The sequence below is a fragment of the Capsicum annuum genome, chromosome 1, assembly GCF_002878395.1.
Source record: "Capsicum annuum cultivar UCD-10X-F1 chromosome 1, UCD10Xv1.1, whole genome shotgun sequence".
Lineage (NCBI taxonomy): Eukaryota > Viridiplantae > Streptophyta > Magnoliopsida > Solanales > Solanaceae > Capsicum > Capsicum annuum.
The window spans coordinates 27,073,413-27,089,565 of record NC_061111.1 but is presented as its reverse complement, the minus strand read 5'-3'; the positions used below and the strand labels follow the sequence as shown (position 1 = coordinate 27,089,565).

The 16,153-nt window shown below is 35.3% G+C and overlaps 2 protein-coding genes across 2 annotated transcripts; one reads left to right on the top strand and one right to left on the bottom strand.

The window, feature by feature from the left end:
* The first annotated feature begins 3,559 nt into the window (after positions 1–3,559).
* On the top strand, positions 3,560–5,717 carry LOC107853823 (protein MODIFYING WALL LIGNIN-2). The gene is made up of 3 exons (XM_016698818.2): positions 3,560–4,052; positions 4,241–4,449; positions 5,298–5,717. Exons 1-3 carry the CDS (start codon positions 3,948–3,950, stop codon positions 5,533–5,535), a joined length of 552 nt encoding a protein of 183 aa, XP_016554304.2. The 5' UTR covers positions 3,560–3,947; the 3' UTR covers positions 5,536–5,717.
* A 1,595-nt stretch (positions 5,718–7,312) lies between these two features.
* LOC107871068 (protein decapping 5) lies at positions 7,313–15,171 on the bottom strand. Its single transcript, XM_016717868.2, has 7 exons — positions 14,774–15,171; positions 12,708–12,808; positions 10,975–11,046; positions 10,014–10,814; positions 8,307–8,504; positions 8,037–8,147; positions 7,313–7,932 (listed from the first exon to the last, which is right to left on the bottom strand). Exons 1-7 carry the CDS (start codon positions 14,946–14,948, stop codon positions 7,786–7,788), a joined length of 1,605 nt encoding a protein of 534 aa, XP_016573354.1. The 5' UTR covers positions 14,949–15,171; the 3' UTR covers positions 7,313–7,785.
* Between the last annotated feature and the right edge of the window lie 982 nt (positions 15,172–16,153).

The window sequence follows — 16,153 nt, the reverse complement described above, 5'->3', positions numbered from 1 at the left end:
GCCTTTGGAACCTTCATGGAGTATAGGATTGATTACATCTCCATGTTACTTTCTCAGTTCTTTCTCTGCTCTAACTTTGGAGGCAGTGGAGTGTTCAGTTTAGAAAGCCCTTCCTAGAGTCGAAAGTAAAAGGGATTTCCATTCTCTTTCACAAAATGAGGCCTTTTTAAAGGAGGTCTGGGGTGGGTGGGAAAATAAAGGAATGCTCTAAATGAACTTATGGATGAGATCGTTCAAAAAATCTTGGGAGAGGCTCTCTAGTGAAATTTGGCTCATCACCTGCATGCGGGTGGTCATCCAGGTGTTTTGTTCAGAGTTTGTGAACCTTTGATTTAGCCCTTTTTTGACTAAGTGGGCTAGATATTTAGGGTTATTGATGAAGAGAGTTATTATAGTCCCTTACACCTCTAGTTGGAACTTCACTTGTAAGTCTCGTTCCCTCATTGCTAGCCATGATGTTGGGGCATGGTTCAAGGAGAGACGGGCAGAAATGAATCTTAGAGGTTTCTTCGATGGATAGGGAGGAAAATAAGGATCTATTTTTTCCCTCTTTGGTTAAGTGGGAGAAAAGTAAGTAGGAATGTATATAACAGGTTCTTTAGAGGAACCCTATTTTGCCCTTTCATAGTTGAGGCGACTGATTGATCCAACAAAACAACATCAGTCATGTCATCTCCACTAGGAGGTGCCGGTGTTGTAGAATATTTTGAGAGAATGAGAGAGTTATTTTGTCTAAAGAAAGAGAAATGATTACCCTCTAAAGTAGGATCTTTCGTAGAAAAAGCTGAGTTGCACTAGGTTGACTTTACGGCTAGAATAGTCAAGTCAGTCAGAGGTTGTAGTAATGGGTTACTAATGGGATTGGCTTTGGATTTTACATTCCCAGAGTAGGTGAAGGGTTTGGAGAACTCAGAGCTCCACATAGGCCTTGTTTTCTTAGAAGATAGGTGAGGCCCAATATCATTTGAAGGCTCAGCTTTATCTCTAATAGACTTGGTTCCTTGGTTAGGTCTCAATTGATTTTCATACTTAGAGTTTTCCGGCAATGGAATCGGACAGAGAAAAAGCCTGGGAACTTACTTGTCGTATCGTTGTAAAGTTTTACCTTCATAATAGGAGGATGATTTGGGTTACCTGGATCTTTTGATAAGGACTCACGGCTGGTGTACTTTTTCTATTTTACAAATTAGACAATTTTTCATTCGTTGGCTCTCGACTTCGTATTAACAGTAACCTCTATGGGTTGGATTGGTTTTTGTGGTGGTGCGTGTATACTATTGACGAGCGTATGACCCAGTCGCCCACTTCTCGTGCACAAAAATCTTTCGCCCTCATAGCCGATGGATTATTTATGACTGGCAATGGTGATGGATGTCCGAATAGAGATTTCTAAGGGGATTTGTACACAAATTCGTGCATATCTTCCTCTCAAGATGGAGGGTGCGCATGAATCTATTTTCAATAATTTTTAATTTTTTGCCCAATTTTCTCCATAATTAAGTGGTCGTAGAACTCCGTGGTAAGGTGAGAGGAGCCTAAGCCAGATGGTTGTGGTGTGAATTTGATTCTCTGAAGGAACAAAAGTTGTCCCAACCTGGCACAATGACGAAATGACCTCCAATGAACCACGGCCCATCGTGCAAGACTATGTGCTGGCTTTTCTCCATTGAGGGTTTAACTGTGCAGTAATCCATTCCCAAATTGATGAGTATGATTTTCTCTTCAAGCTTCCATAGTTCCTTAAGCTTGTCCTTTATGAACTGATAGTTGAATTTTTTTCCAAAAACTTTAATTTGAACTGTGTACTTCCAGGAGAGATAGAGGTGTTGTTTGTCCTATATGGTGAGATTAATGAAATCCTCCTCCACGGATAAGGTAAAGGATGATAAATTGGTGAAGTCTATAGAGAAAATACTGGAGATTTGTAGATTTGTCTCATTAATGATATCTTTGTAAGTGGGTTTAGGAAGTTAATCCCCCTTCATTGAACTTGAAAAGAGGCAAAGTATTGTTGGTATTTTACTAGCTGCCTTAAAATCTCATCTAATACACAAACAGTTAGGGAGGGTCATCATCATCAAAATACTTGGTAAATTATTGTGCTCATTCCACACGTCTAAATTTTTAAATGGGTCCAAAATAGTGTGACAAACGAAATTGTTAGCATCCATATTGGTGGTCCACCATAAATTGGTCTTTGTGGAAACTTTACTCAAGTCTTCCACTATCTAAAATACTCTCTTTGATTTATTTTACTTTATCCCTGTTAAATTTAGAATTATATTTTACTAAATTAATTTTGTTAATGATATTTTAAAATTTTAAATTTTAATCTTAGTATTTTATACAATTCTGTAATACTAAAAATAGAAATAAAAATATTAATATAAATTTTTCTTTATTTATAATTAAATAAATAAATTAAAATAATTACTTTTAATAAATAAGTCAAGTAAAATGAAAATGAAGAAGTACCAATTTTTTTATTTTTTTATTTTTAAAAGTTTCTTTCTCATTTGTCTCGTTACTTCCCAGATCATCTGCAAAATTGCATCACTCAGTGGCAGATACAGCTCAAAAAGTCAAATACATTTAATTATTTTCTGTCTTTGTTCTAATTATCTACTTTCTCATTTGATCTGTAATTGACTAATTAAATATTTTTTTTTCCTCTTTGGTTTGTAGAAGGGTAATTTGATACTCCTAACGTGTGGGAGGGATTTGGAAGTATAAAATGAATGGAATCGATAAATTTAAGAGGTCATGAGTTATTGATGCTTTATGTCAATAAAAATTTATTATAAAATACTAAAAATAAGTATTTAATACAGTATCCTACTATTATACCCAAAAAAAAGATATTTAATGATATTAGTGTAATTATTATTAAATTAATTTTTTAAAGGCAATTATATTTTAGCACTTTTTGTAAATGCTTCAACAACCTATAACGATACTAGATCTAGTTGTACTTAGCTAATATCGATAAAAGTTTTACCACTTTATTAAAATGCATGTTTGTTACAGCTTAAGCCTTTATTATTATTATTATTGTAGCGTATATTGCATATGTTGTTTTAACAAAACACAAAGTTAATTGTTTGGTTCGTGGGATATCCACAATTTAGTTTGAATTTAAATTTATAATTTATTTAGTTGAATTTGTCATCAACTAAGTAAAATCTGATTTTAATTTCAAACTAATCGTGGATATTTCGTTTTATCTTATCTAATTTGACAGTATACTTTTATGTCACCTCCCAGAATACCTTATCTCATCTAACTTGGTAGTATTATTTTATGTTACCTCTCGAAAAAATAAATTTATTCAAGGATTATAATTTCAGAATTATAATCCCAGAATAAATTGATCTGCAAACCAAACAAGTTAAAAAAAAGTTGATTAAAAAATAAAAGAAGCTTATCCTTAATTTCATAAAATACCTTATTAATTGTAAGTGAAGAAAATTTGTTACATTAATTATATCCAATTGTAGAAATCTATCCTTAAAACTCCCCTTCCCCACATAAACCTCTTCAAAACAAATAAGGATGTACTTAGTCATAACCATAAAAAACACTCCAACTCCCCCACCTCTCACTCCACCCACCCCAACAAATGTCTCTCTCCGTCAACAACTTGAAAATCCATAAGAACAGTTCATTAAGAGTTGACCAAATGATGATCATTTATCATGGGTGTGATTACATTAATCCAAAAACAAAAAAATGAGTTAATTACAATCAAGAATTGATACCTATATTTCCAAGAAAAATCAAAGACATCAAAGAGACCTTGTCTACCACCAAACCATATATCCTTTGAGTAATCTTCAAGATTTCTTTGAAACCTCAGTTTTTTCTACTTTGCCCCCTTCTCTCTTTTGCTCTCTCTTTATTCTCTCATTGAAACACAACCCCATAAAGAGAAGAAAAAAAAAAGTGTTATGGAAAATCACCAATTCATATACCCAATTCTTGTCTCCCTTATCACTGCCCTTGGCCTTGTTTCCATCTCTCTATGCATAGCTGCTGAATTCAAGAAAACAAAGGTAAGCTTTTCCTTTTTCCTTCGTTTTGACATAACTGGTAAAGTTGTCGTCATTTGATCAGGAGGTCATGCAGAAACAGTGGATAAGGTTGCATACAATAGAACCTTGTGGTCCGACCCTTTATTTTTGTCAATTGGAATTTTCGGTTTGATCAATTTTATTTGATTGTTTTTTTTTCTCTCTGGCAGAAGAAAGATCTCAGGTTTGATGGAAAATGGTGTTACTTGCCAGGAAGTGTGGCCTTTGAATTGGGGATTGGAGCTTTAATTTGTTTATTAATTGCACAAGTGATTGGGAACTTGTTGATATGTACAATTTGCTTCTCAAGGGACCATCAAAACAGTTCAAAGCCTAACAAGAAGCTTACCTTTAACAGCCTCATTTGTGTTCTTTCATGGTAGGTACTCCATCCATTTCTAACATGCCATTTCTTTTCAAGTTTAAGTTATAAACATTATCAACGAAAAAAAAAAAAATCATTCGAAAGATATCATCTAAGACTTCAACAAATGTAAATATGCAATTCAAAAAAATAAGATAAAGTACTTGTTATAACAGATAAAAATGATATAATAGTCTAAAAAAGATTTATGCCATCGTTATAAATAACGTAAATTCTTCACTTTCTTTTCTTTAAAAGTGAAAATGATTGATTTATCATAAATATTTTTATCATGTGTAAATAAGGAAAAATTATCAACTTGAATTGAAAAACTTCTATACTTAAGTCATTTGATAGAATAGAAACTTAGTCATGTTACTCTATTATTTGAATATAATAATTCAATGTTTGAAAATGCGTTAGGATATGATTACAGTCAAGGATAAATTAAGAACTAAATGATATGTTATTCTATTACACTTTGAATATAATAATTCAATGTTTGAAAATGCGTTAGGATATGATTACAGTCAAGGATAAATTAAGAACTAAATGATAAATTATCTCTTAGTTTTAAACTGAACAAGCAAAAATGAATATATATTTTTAGTATGATGGACAAGTAAAAGTGAATGTGAATGGATTGAATTTCTTAAAAGTTTCAATATCAGCGCCATAAAAATTCATCAATTTATAAAATATTAGTATCTTTTCTTGATGTAAGTTTGTATAATTTTCCAATCAAAATACTTTCTATACATAGAATAGTGTCTTTTCATGATTATTTGTTTTAGAATTTTGTGTTGGGCTCTGAAATCTAGACCACTTAGTTATAAATGGACTGTTGATTGGATATTTTGCAGGATGAGCTTTGTGATGGGAATAATTTTGATAGGAACTAGCATTAGCATGAGCAAAAGCCAACCACTTGGTGAAGGGTGGCTTGATGGTGAATGTTACATAGTCAAAGATGGTGTCTACATTATTTCAGCAATTTTGGTATTTGTAACTTTGAGCTCAACACTTGCTTACCTCACCTTGAAAATAAAGAAGAAGAATCCGGTACAAACAAGATGGCAAGATACCTCTACAAGTAATTGAATACGTAGAAAGATATATACAAGATGAGAAATGAAATACAAAATGTATAGACTTACTTAGCAACAATTTTTTAATTATTCCTTTTTATTATAGAGATAGAGAATCAATGCTCTTCTTCCTCCTAAAAGAAAGCACATAAGATCCAAATTCAAAATAAAATGTGCAACTATTCTATCTTTGCAGATTTTAGCCTGTCTTATGTTTCCTTTTTACAACTGTGGTTTCCGGGTTAATTTGTGTGGAATATCTATTACATCTTACCACCACATATTTCAGATAACTCTTATCTACCAAGTTTGGACTAAAAAAAAAATCGTTTGTTTTCGGAGTTCTTTCCCTTTCTTTTTTATTTTAGGTTGGGGGATTAGGGCTGGACATTCGATTTGTTCAGTTTGATAATTTAATATCGGTTCGGTTTGTCGATTTTCGAATTGACAAAAATGACAACCGTAATCAAACCAAAATAAATTTGGTTCAGTTCGATTTCTACAAATTCTGTTCGACTAGTTTGAATTTCCATTTCTATTTTTAAGATTAAAGTAGTAAACCTCTCTTTGTTATGACTGGACATTTAAAATTAATATTTTTTATTAAAAAGAATAATTCAACCTATTTTTCATTTCCAGATATAAATAACTCAACATGGATGAAATTAAATGATATAACCATAAGTTTAACATAATATATTTCATTATGCATAAGTTTGCATAAATAATAGGAACTCCAAAGAATGGTCGCTGCCGGAAAGACCACAGTCGGCACTTCGCGCTGTAGCCCACAATGGTCGTCTGATCGCCGGCTCTGGTGTTGTTGTACAAACGACGATCTCGCCGGCAGTCTATGGTTCGATCGATTGTTCGACTATTGGATTGATGTATGTTGTTAGTTGTATGTGGCGTGCTATTACTTATTAGTTATTAGGGTTACTATTATATATTTATATTATATTATTATATATTAAATATTATATATATATATATATATATATATATATATAAATTATTAATTATTTATAAAATTTCGATTAATCGAAATTATTTTTATTTATTTTTTTTGAAAAACTGAAAATCAAACCGTTCGAATTTTAAAAATTGAAAACCAAAACTGATCCAGAAAATCGAAAAATCAAAATATGCCCAGCCCTATGGGGCGATTGTTGAGGCGATGGAAGGAGAATAAAGTGAAATCTATGTTTCATTTCATGTGGCCCTTCTATAATCTAAGAAAAAGATGTTTTTTTATCCACATGGTGATAATGTGTCATCACAGTGCAAATAATTGTTTTCTTCTCCACATGGTGGTGATGTATTATCATACTGCAAATAATACTATGAAATGTATAATTAATACTTCATAAGTCGGCAATGCACGTGGCCAGCTAAAAAATCCTCCACCGTCTCAGGAAAGTTTGCATTGACGTGTTTATCAATGTATAAAACTTGTCCAAGAAAAACTTCAAAAAAGAATCAGAAAAAAAAAAAAATCAACTAAATTAGAGGGACCAGTTCCCCTCCCAAAATCCTGTTCGATATTCACGACTCTCACGTGAAAGGTACCCTCGAGAAAGGGCTTGAATTTTTTTTGGTCAACGTGAACAATTGAAAAGCTTTAATTGCAGTTTACTATCAACAGAATTTCATCATATTTTGAGAAAAATAAAAAGGCAAAAGCCATCCTTTTGCCAAGAGGGCAATATATGCACAAAAATTAGCACCTGCGAACATATAATGGTAGCAACAAAGAGCATCATCAAAATGCAAGAGAAATTAAAGAGAGATATATTAACCTGCTAGTGCATCTTCATTGAAAATATCAGTAATATAGTACTTTGGTTTAGACAAAGTTCAAGGTATTTTAAAACTGCAGAGAATGATGAGAAAAAGTTCATTTCCCGTATCTAATTTGAGCTAGAGAAAATAACAGACAACTTACACGTCAAATCCCGAACAAATGAAGTGATAGAAAAACTCAAATCCCCACCAGGGCATACATACGAACGATAATAATAGTCTCTGTAAAGAAGCATACAGAAAAACCTGGCTCACTGAACCAAAAAATAACATGAACCAGCCATGAGCAACAATTCCTAATACACCTGGCAACTGTAGTAATTGGCAGTTTGGTAACATTTGGTATTGAACTCCTCAGCAAATGTCATAAACTAGCGGGAGATTTACTCTGCATTTGGGTTGAATACTGCAGCAAAACGGCATTATCGGACACCGTGTGAAATTCCAATGAATAGGTAGGTTACCTCATGTACCCTCCTCCACGACCCCTACTTCCATAGTTATTATACCCCCTTCCCCAACCATAACCATATCCACCACGGTGCCCACCATGTCCAGGCCCATAACCACCATACCCAGGATAAGGCCTTTGCTGATGACCAAAAGTCTGGATGGAAAATAAAAAGGAGTGACTTGTTAGTTCCTGCAACTAGTGTGCAATAGCAATTGATCAAAATCCTTCTAATACTCGTTTGAGGGGTATAGACAAACCTCACTATCCTGCCTCATCCTCTGAGACAAACGATTCTGCCCATTCCTGCCTCCACGAACAACTGTGTTGCGGGATATATTATCAAAGAAGTCATCCTTATTATAGGCAGGCTGCACAGAGATCAGAAGGAGAAGTAAATGATCCAAAATTGAAACGCTTACTGAATCAAATTATATAAGTAATATAACTCAAGGGCTGGTGGAGACGAATATACTGCAAAATAACATGTGGATAATTCGCTTATACATGTTAAAATGTTTGACACCTACTTTGGGATCAGCATTAGAATCCAAGCCATGACCATCTTCATTCCCCTTGTCCTCATTGACTATACCAATATCCTCGCCGTCCATCTTTTTAGCTGTTTGTTTTGTTTTTCCAAGATAACCCCATACTTCATCCTTATTGAACTTCTCATTCATTGCAGCAAAATCGAACTCCTCCGTAAAATCTGAAGATGATTGCAACTGCAAAAGTTTAACACAAACAAATTCATAAGCTAGATGGTTATGAAATTGATTCCAGAGCCAGAAACATTTTTTGAGAAGGGAGGAAAAAACATTTATAAAGCAGAACTGAAATTGTTCCTATACGAAGCAAAGGCAATTTGCGTTGTGAAGGAAGCGTCATTCATTTTGAAACTCTTTTGGAAATGGTTTGGAATTTGGATCTTCAAGTCCAAAACTTCTTGATCGCAGAGAATCTTACAGCAGCTATGATGACGCAATTCCTGCCTTAAGGAATTATGCCCAAGGAATGCAGGAGTGTTACTATAGTCAATTATTCTCATTTAACTTCTTTATTTTTGAGAAGGAATTCTCGTTTAACTTCTTAGACATAAACCCCAACCCACCTAAGCCCCTTTATTCTAACTGGCCCAAAACAAATACAACCAAAGCTCTTCTCCTCCTCCATCTTGTGTTCCAGATTTTCAGTTTGAGTTACCAGTGGTAAACACCAAAATGGTAAAAACTTCAATAATGCTATTTCTTCCATTGTTTCTCTCTTACTCTACTGAAAATGCACCCCTTTTGTCAGAGGCCTTAATCTGTTATCCTACACATCAATATGCTAGGGTTTTTTTTTTTTGGAGATAACCGTGGTGTCCGGACTTGCTTTCGCGCACCTCGACTAAATCAACGGGATATCTGCCACCTCCCAACAACAACAAATATCAGGTAACTCGACTCACCAATGGTAAGAACCACTTAATGTTTTTTTGTCTCTGCTGGGATTTGAATCACCTAGTGTTGAATGACCACTAGGCCACACCCTTGGGTGCTTTCTAGGCTTTCACCACAACATATTCATATATCCACCATATGCCTATACAGGCACACCTTATATAATAAGAAGCTTCCTCGGGCTTTGGAGAGGTGGCAGGCATTAGCTTTTGCGTCTAAATCCACAATGTGACGGAAAGCTGCATCTAGAATTACTGACTTCTAGTTCTATTGCTTCTAGGTTATTCATTTTCCATAAAAGAGTAAAATAAAGGTAAGTCCATTGGTTGCTACAAGATTACAGAAAATATGCATTATTGTGTCATGTCACGTCATCCAATTGGATTTACCCTTAGAAGTACTCATGCAACAAAACTGTGTCTAAAACAATACGGAACACAAATCTGAAGTTTGAATTTTAAGGCAAAGGAGGACACTGATAGAATCAAACTATCAAGCACATCACGCTTTGACAAGCAAGGGCATTACTTAAGATTCTAGTAGGACCCAATGCCCGATAAAAAGGAAAGCAGCAAGCAAGCATCGGATGAACATGGTCAGTTGTCGAAGCAATTAGATGAATGATAGGCAGAACCACTTTCACAGTGATTCAACCACTTTAATACTGACATCTAATGGACTTACCACTACAAATAATAGAATAAAGCAATTGAACTACATAAGGGTAGAAATGGTTCTATAATATGGCAAAAACTTAACCAGACGCTCATCAAAAAATGGAAGAGCAAATACCTTCTTTGCAGCAGGTGGCAGTGGCAACAATGGTGTTTGGACTGCTGGAGTAGTAAATGATGATGATGGATTCAGAGGCTCTGAGCTGAGAGCACCAAGGTTCTGATCTGAATATAGTTGCCCAGAAAATCTAGGGAGAGATAACTGATCCGGAGTTAGCAATCTAGGGGGTTGTTGTGGAAAGACACCTGATGAGGGATCTACAACTGGGGATACAGGAAATAAGGGTGGAGCAGTAGAACCTATTCTAGCAAGGATTGGAGCCCCAGAGTTACCCACATTTTGACTAGATTGGGGAAATGCAGGAGTATATAAGTAAGAAGGTATGGAAGAGGTTACAGATAACAAGGGAGACATAGTGTTAGTACTCGGAGCCATAGGAAGTTGCGGTGGTGCAAGACTCTGTCTGCTGGTTAAAGAATTTGCAGTGGTTACCAAAGGCACTGGAGCTACGCTTTTTGTTAGAACAGCTGAAGTGAAATGTTCAGGGCCTTGGAGTGGGTATCCCTGCAGAAAATCCTGCATCATCGCATGTGAAGCAGCAGGTGGAATAGAATGTTGTGGAGCATGGTGACTGCTTGTGGGTTCACTGTATCTTTGCTGGTAAGAGGGAGTTGCATAAGAACCCGTGTTGGATTGAGTTGCCTGAGAAGCGCCATATTCAAATTGGCTTGCAGATTGATGAGAAGGTGGCACAATGTTCAATGAAGCAGGTCCCTTGTAAGAGCCATATTCTGTCAAAGATCCACCATTAAGTGATACCGATTTTGAAGAGCTTGGGGCAACGCCAGCACAGCTTGACTACAGCAACAAAAATGGCATTACATTACTGTGGAATAAAAATAAAATCTAGCAACTACTATCAGATTTCTTGGGTACATATTATCAGAATAATTCCCCATGCAAATTTTAAAATAGATAATTTAAGGTGTCATGTATTGTGAATTAAGGAGATTAGCACCTGAATAATTGCAGGATCATTATTCAATGATTCTTCCACTTGAGGCGATGGTGAGGATTTTACTTGCAAATCCTGAAAAAGAAGATATTTTTCTTAGAAATCAACCTTCAAGGGCAATGATCGAAAATGATGATCTTCTGCCTAAAAGGAAACTGACAAACAAAATCAGCAAAGCAAAAATTTACAAATAAATTGAAGAAATGAAGTCAATCCCAAAAAAGTCTCTCCACCCCATGTCCCCTAATATGTTGTATTTCGATTCTCTTTGGCAAGTTATTCTATACAATCTCTAAAAATCATCTTTCAATAATATGTCCCCATACCAATTATGACACCCAAAATTTACTCTCCTTACATCTCCAGCATTGAATAGATATTTTCCTAAAATCTTCAAGATACTCCTCCGTAGACCACACCGGAAAGGCAAAGTGATATCTCTAGTTGTCCACCCTCCTTCCGTAATCCCATATTTACCCCACTCCACAAAGCTTGTACCTCCACCTGACCTCCATAACCACTTCTCAAGTAAGGCTTTATTAAACGCCTTCATACCTTAAATGGCAAGACCTCCCATTTTTTAGGAGATGTGGTAGTCTCCGACCGCACCAAGTGAAATTTCCTTACCCTATTTGCTGCATCCCATAGAAAATTTCTTTGAATCTTTTCCAACTTTTCAATGAATGAAACAAACCCATGAAGTAAGTGTGGATGCTCGATAGTGTGCTCTTAATGAGTACTTCCTGCCTGCCTTTAGACAAATATCTCGTTTGTCACCCTGCTAATCCCTTCTCAACCCTCTAAATAACCGGATTCCATACCGTGTGATCCGTGTTTGATGCACCTACTGGTACTCCAAGATATGTTGTCGGAAGAACCCCAACCCTACAATTCAAAACTTGAACAAGCGATCCAATGTCATTCACCTCCCCAATAGGAATAATCTCACACTTCCTCAAATTAATTGTAAGTCTTGAAACCGCCTGAAACCAAGTGAGAACTCGGCCTAAATAATCCAACTGAGTCACAGCATCACAAAAGACCAAGGTATCGTCCGCGAACAACAAGAGAGGAACCGATACTGTTCCTACACCCCCACCCCCCAACAGAAGCATCAAAACCCTTCAAGTAACCCCCTAAAACATCTTTATTCATCACCCTGCTCAAAGATTTACATAACTAGAATAAATAGCACTGGAAATAAAGGATCCCTCGTTTTATTTATGTTATGTGTAAGGAAAAAGCCTGTGTATAGACAGTTGGATCAATTTTTTGAAAGCAAATACGTACTTTTGGCATCATTTTGGTGCAAATTTTTTCAATTGATTGAATACACAAATTCTACACAATTCCCTCTAGGTTGTCTAATATGAAGATATCCTCACGAGTCTAACTAGTTAAATCAAATGAAGTGAATCATAAGAGACATAGTCAAGGTGCATACACATTGACCCAGGCACCACGGTTAGCAAAAAAATAAGAGGCATAGTCAACACAACATGGCACAATAAACTTCCTCTCCAAACATAAAATTGGTTTCTCAGTTGAGTAATGATAAGTACCAACAATGCATATTTTACTTAATATCAAAGAGAAATTAAAAACTTTACGCACAAATATTTTGGAATGAGCATATACTGTCAAAAGTAGTAGCATCACGGTAAACCGACTGGATTGGGTCTCTTTACTAAAAGTAGAAATGAGATTTCTTTACCAATCAGAATATACGCACGTACCTTAATGTCACTCCCACGAAACAAAATAAATTCAAAAACTTTATCGCTTGGAGGAATCTGCGGACCGTCTTTCTTACGTCCCTCAGTTCCATATGATCTCACTGCAAATAGAGCACTGGTTAAAAGAAGATTTTTTTTCTATAATTAATGAAGCACCGAAATGAAAATAATCATAAGCATGCAACCAGCAGGGCATTCTGAAATTACTATTTTAACCCCTCTTTTACCTCCCTTCCAAAATACCAAATACTAAAACTAAGATACAAAGTATTCATTCATTCTCTTTATATCATTTCAGTTTTTCAATCAAAAGCCTAGGCTTGGATTTCCAACTCCTCATATCCACCATCCTGACAACAAGTGTTCCCTACCTGTCAATTGCTTCTCTCTTTACCCTTTTGTTCATGAAGCCAAACATAGACTTGGATCACTTGAACTCCACTCTCATTCCAAGCAAGAAATACATAGTGATCAGAACTCTCGCTCTATTCAGTGAGTAACTAAATACTTAAAAGCCAGCTCGTATTCTCATAAATCCCAAAATTAACACTTCGATTCTCCATTTTAAGATAATTTTTGGCTTGCGGTCATAGACTTTCGGCCTACAAAAATAACTTAATCATGAGTCAATGACTAGTATTCCGACTCTATGCACATTTTCTAGATATGCAAGTTTTGCATGTCAATTCAGTTGATCTAAAGTTATATAAATGGCCCTTCACCTGCTCAATTTCCCAGTTCAAGCTCCGTCAAGTTATTAAATAGGCAAACCACATAGGATGCAGTAATAAATAGTGAACCTATGCCGAAAACTGCTGCTCTCATAATTGGAAGCAGCACCACTATGGCAAAACCAAAAAGAACACGTGAAATATGCATATATCCAAACTCAACTGTTTCACATAAGAAATAAAAGAATTGGAGGATTCATTTAAACATCCATTCCAATTCTGACTAGTTTACAAGAAAGCAACCCTGATAATCAAACATCCAACGAAATTTCAGTAAGTTTTTCATAAAAAAATGAAAAGGTAACAAGAAATTCCAAGAAGCTCTCTTCATTCACTAACATTATTGAAAACTACTATGGCCATGCAGAAAAAAGGATTTTTTCTACAGTCCTTTCTTATATCAAAGACTAGGAAGACAAATAATCCCTCCTAGATTTTTTGCTTTCCCGCATTTATCCCACACTTCTTTTTTGTGGCTATGTTTTCTTCAAAGGGATCCTTGAAGTCATGTGACCAGGAGGTCATGGATTCAAGCATTGAAAACAGCCTCTCGCAAAAAATGCAAGATAAGACTGCGTACAATAGACCCTTAAGGTCGGGCCCTTCCTCAGACCTTGCACATAGCGGGACCTTTAGTTCACCGAGTTGCACCTTCTCTATTTTCTTCACAGTCGTCTTCCCCTTTCATATCTACTTTAATTTTGTGTACTCGAGCCAAGGATCCTCCCGAAACAGCCTTTCTACCTCCACAAGGTAGTGGTAAGATCCACGTACTCTCTATCCTCCCCAGACCCCACTTGTAAGATTTCACCTAGTATGTTGATGTTGAATTTATTACCCGCTTCCTTATGTCTAGTTTTTACAGAAATTCGATCTTCTTTTTATTTAGAATAGAATGCTATAGATATGGTCTTATTGGAAGTGAAATCTGTCAACAGTAACATAGGTGCCACCTTCTGCTTCACTTGAACATCCACATCCACAAGACACCATTAACCAACTTACAAACTCACATCTAAATACATTTCCGAAACCAGATTTTAACTAGTAGTGAATTTTTTACTCGCTTTTCTTTTTTTGATAACTGTGGTGGTCCGGCCAACTATTACTGGCTTCTTGTTTTTTTTTTTTTTTTTTTGTAATAACAGTGGTGTCCGGGCAGCTTTTTACTTGCTTTCTTTCTCTTTGTTATTTAAGGTGCAACTTAACCTTATATAATTTCTCTTTGTAAGAGAGAAATTATAATCCATTTCCATCAGCAAAACATACATACAACCATGCATAACAATCAATGAATATAACAAAAGAGAAAGAAAAGCGGTGTACAAATCTAACCGTTTTTCAAGCCAAGAGAAGAGTCTTGTGGGTTAAGATAGTAGAGCACGCCTTCATAACGAACCTCGAACTTGGATATCAGACTAATGAAACTCCCGATATACGAATCCGCCGTAGACGACGTCGACGCCGTCGACGGCGACGGCGGTTGATTGGTACCGGAATCATTCGCCATTGTTTGTTTGTTTACGGAACAAGGAAAATGTAAGGAGATTTTAGGGCGCTTTTTAGCCTCTGTGTGTGTGTGTGAAACTGCGAATCAAATTTTTGGCTGTTTGTTGTTATATTTTGAGGGCTCCCCGCTTTCGATTTGGGATCAATCAGGGTGTTATCTCGAAGGTTCTTTGAAAAGTTATGGGGTTAGATCATCAACTCAATGACAATAATGGGGCCAAATGTGCACAAATAGTCTTTGAAATATTGAAAGATGTTTTTATTCGAGTCCGAAGGTAAAAGAGATACTTTTTCAGACTTAGGAGTCAACATGGATAGTACTTTTATTTATGTTATAAAATAAACAGTTTACCAATTTTTGAGCAAACTACAACTAACACCATCTGTTAAATGTTTGGGGAAGAAAAAATTATTAATACAGTACATTTGATAAAAAAAATTTGGTAATATAATGAATTGTTTGCTTGTTGTTCCTGAAAAGATTCACTACTGAGAAATTCATCGCCTGCTTGTTATTCCTGAAAAGATTCTTATATCGTGAATGTTTTGTCACTTCAGTACAATTTTTTCACTTATAAATGTGTTGTTGATTCACTTCATTTTATCTCATTCATCTATCATATTATTCTACTAATATCATCTCTTTTGAGCTTTGAAAATTCCTTGATTATGTCTCAACGATCCGAAGTGTCTTTATGTTCAATTGAACCAGATGTATGTAAATGCAATGAATATTGTAAGATGAAAACATCAAGGACTCAAAGAAATCTTGGTCGTAAGTTTTAGAGCTGTGCGCGTTCGAAGCTAAAAATTTTAAGTTGTTCAATTAAAAATATGTGTATATTAACTTTTTTCCTTATTTTGTAGTTTTAGAAAAACGATGGATGTGATTATTTTTTGTGGATAGAAAGTATGTCAATAAATGAAATGAACACCATTTTGTCACGATTGAAGAGATCCACATTCGATGGTGATACGACGTTTTCATCGAACACTATAAAGTTTGACATGCTATTTAATCTCAACGAAGTCATAGAAGATGAAGATTTTCTTAGAACATTGCTAAAAGAATTCGAAGAAAAATAAAATCATTTGAAGGATATGATTAACGAAATTGAGCAGGAGAATCGTGTTTTGAAAAGAATATGGAATGAAGAACAGAAAAAAGAAACTATTGGAAGTTTTTATGTGTTATGTTGATTTGGA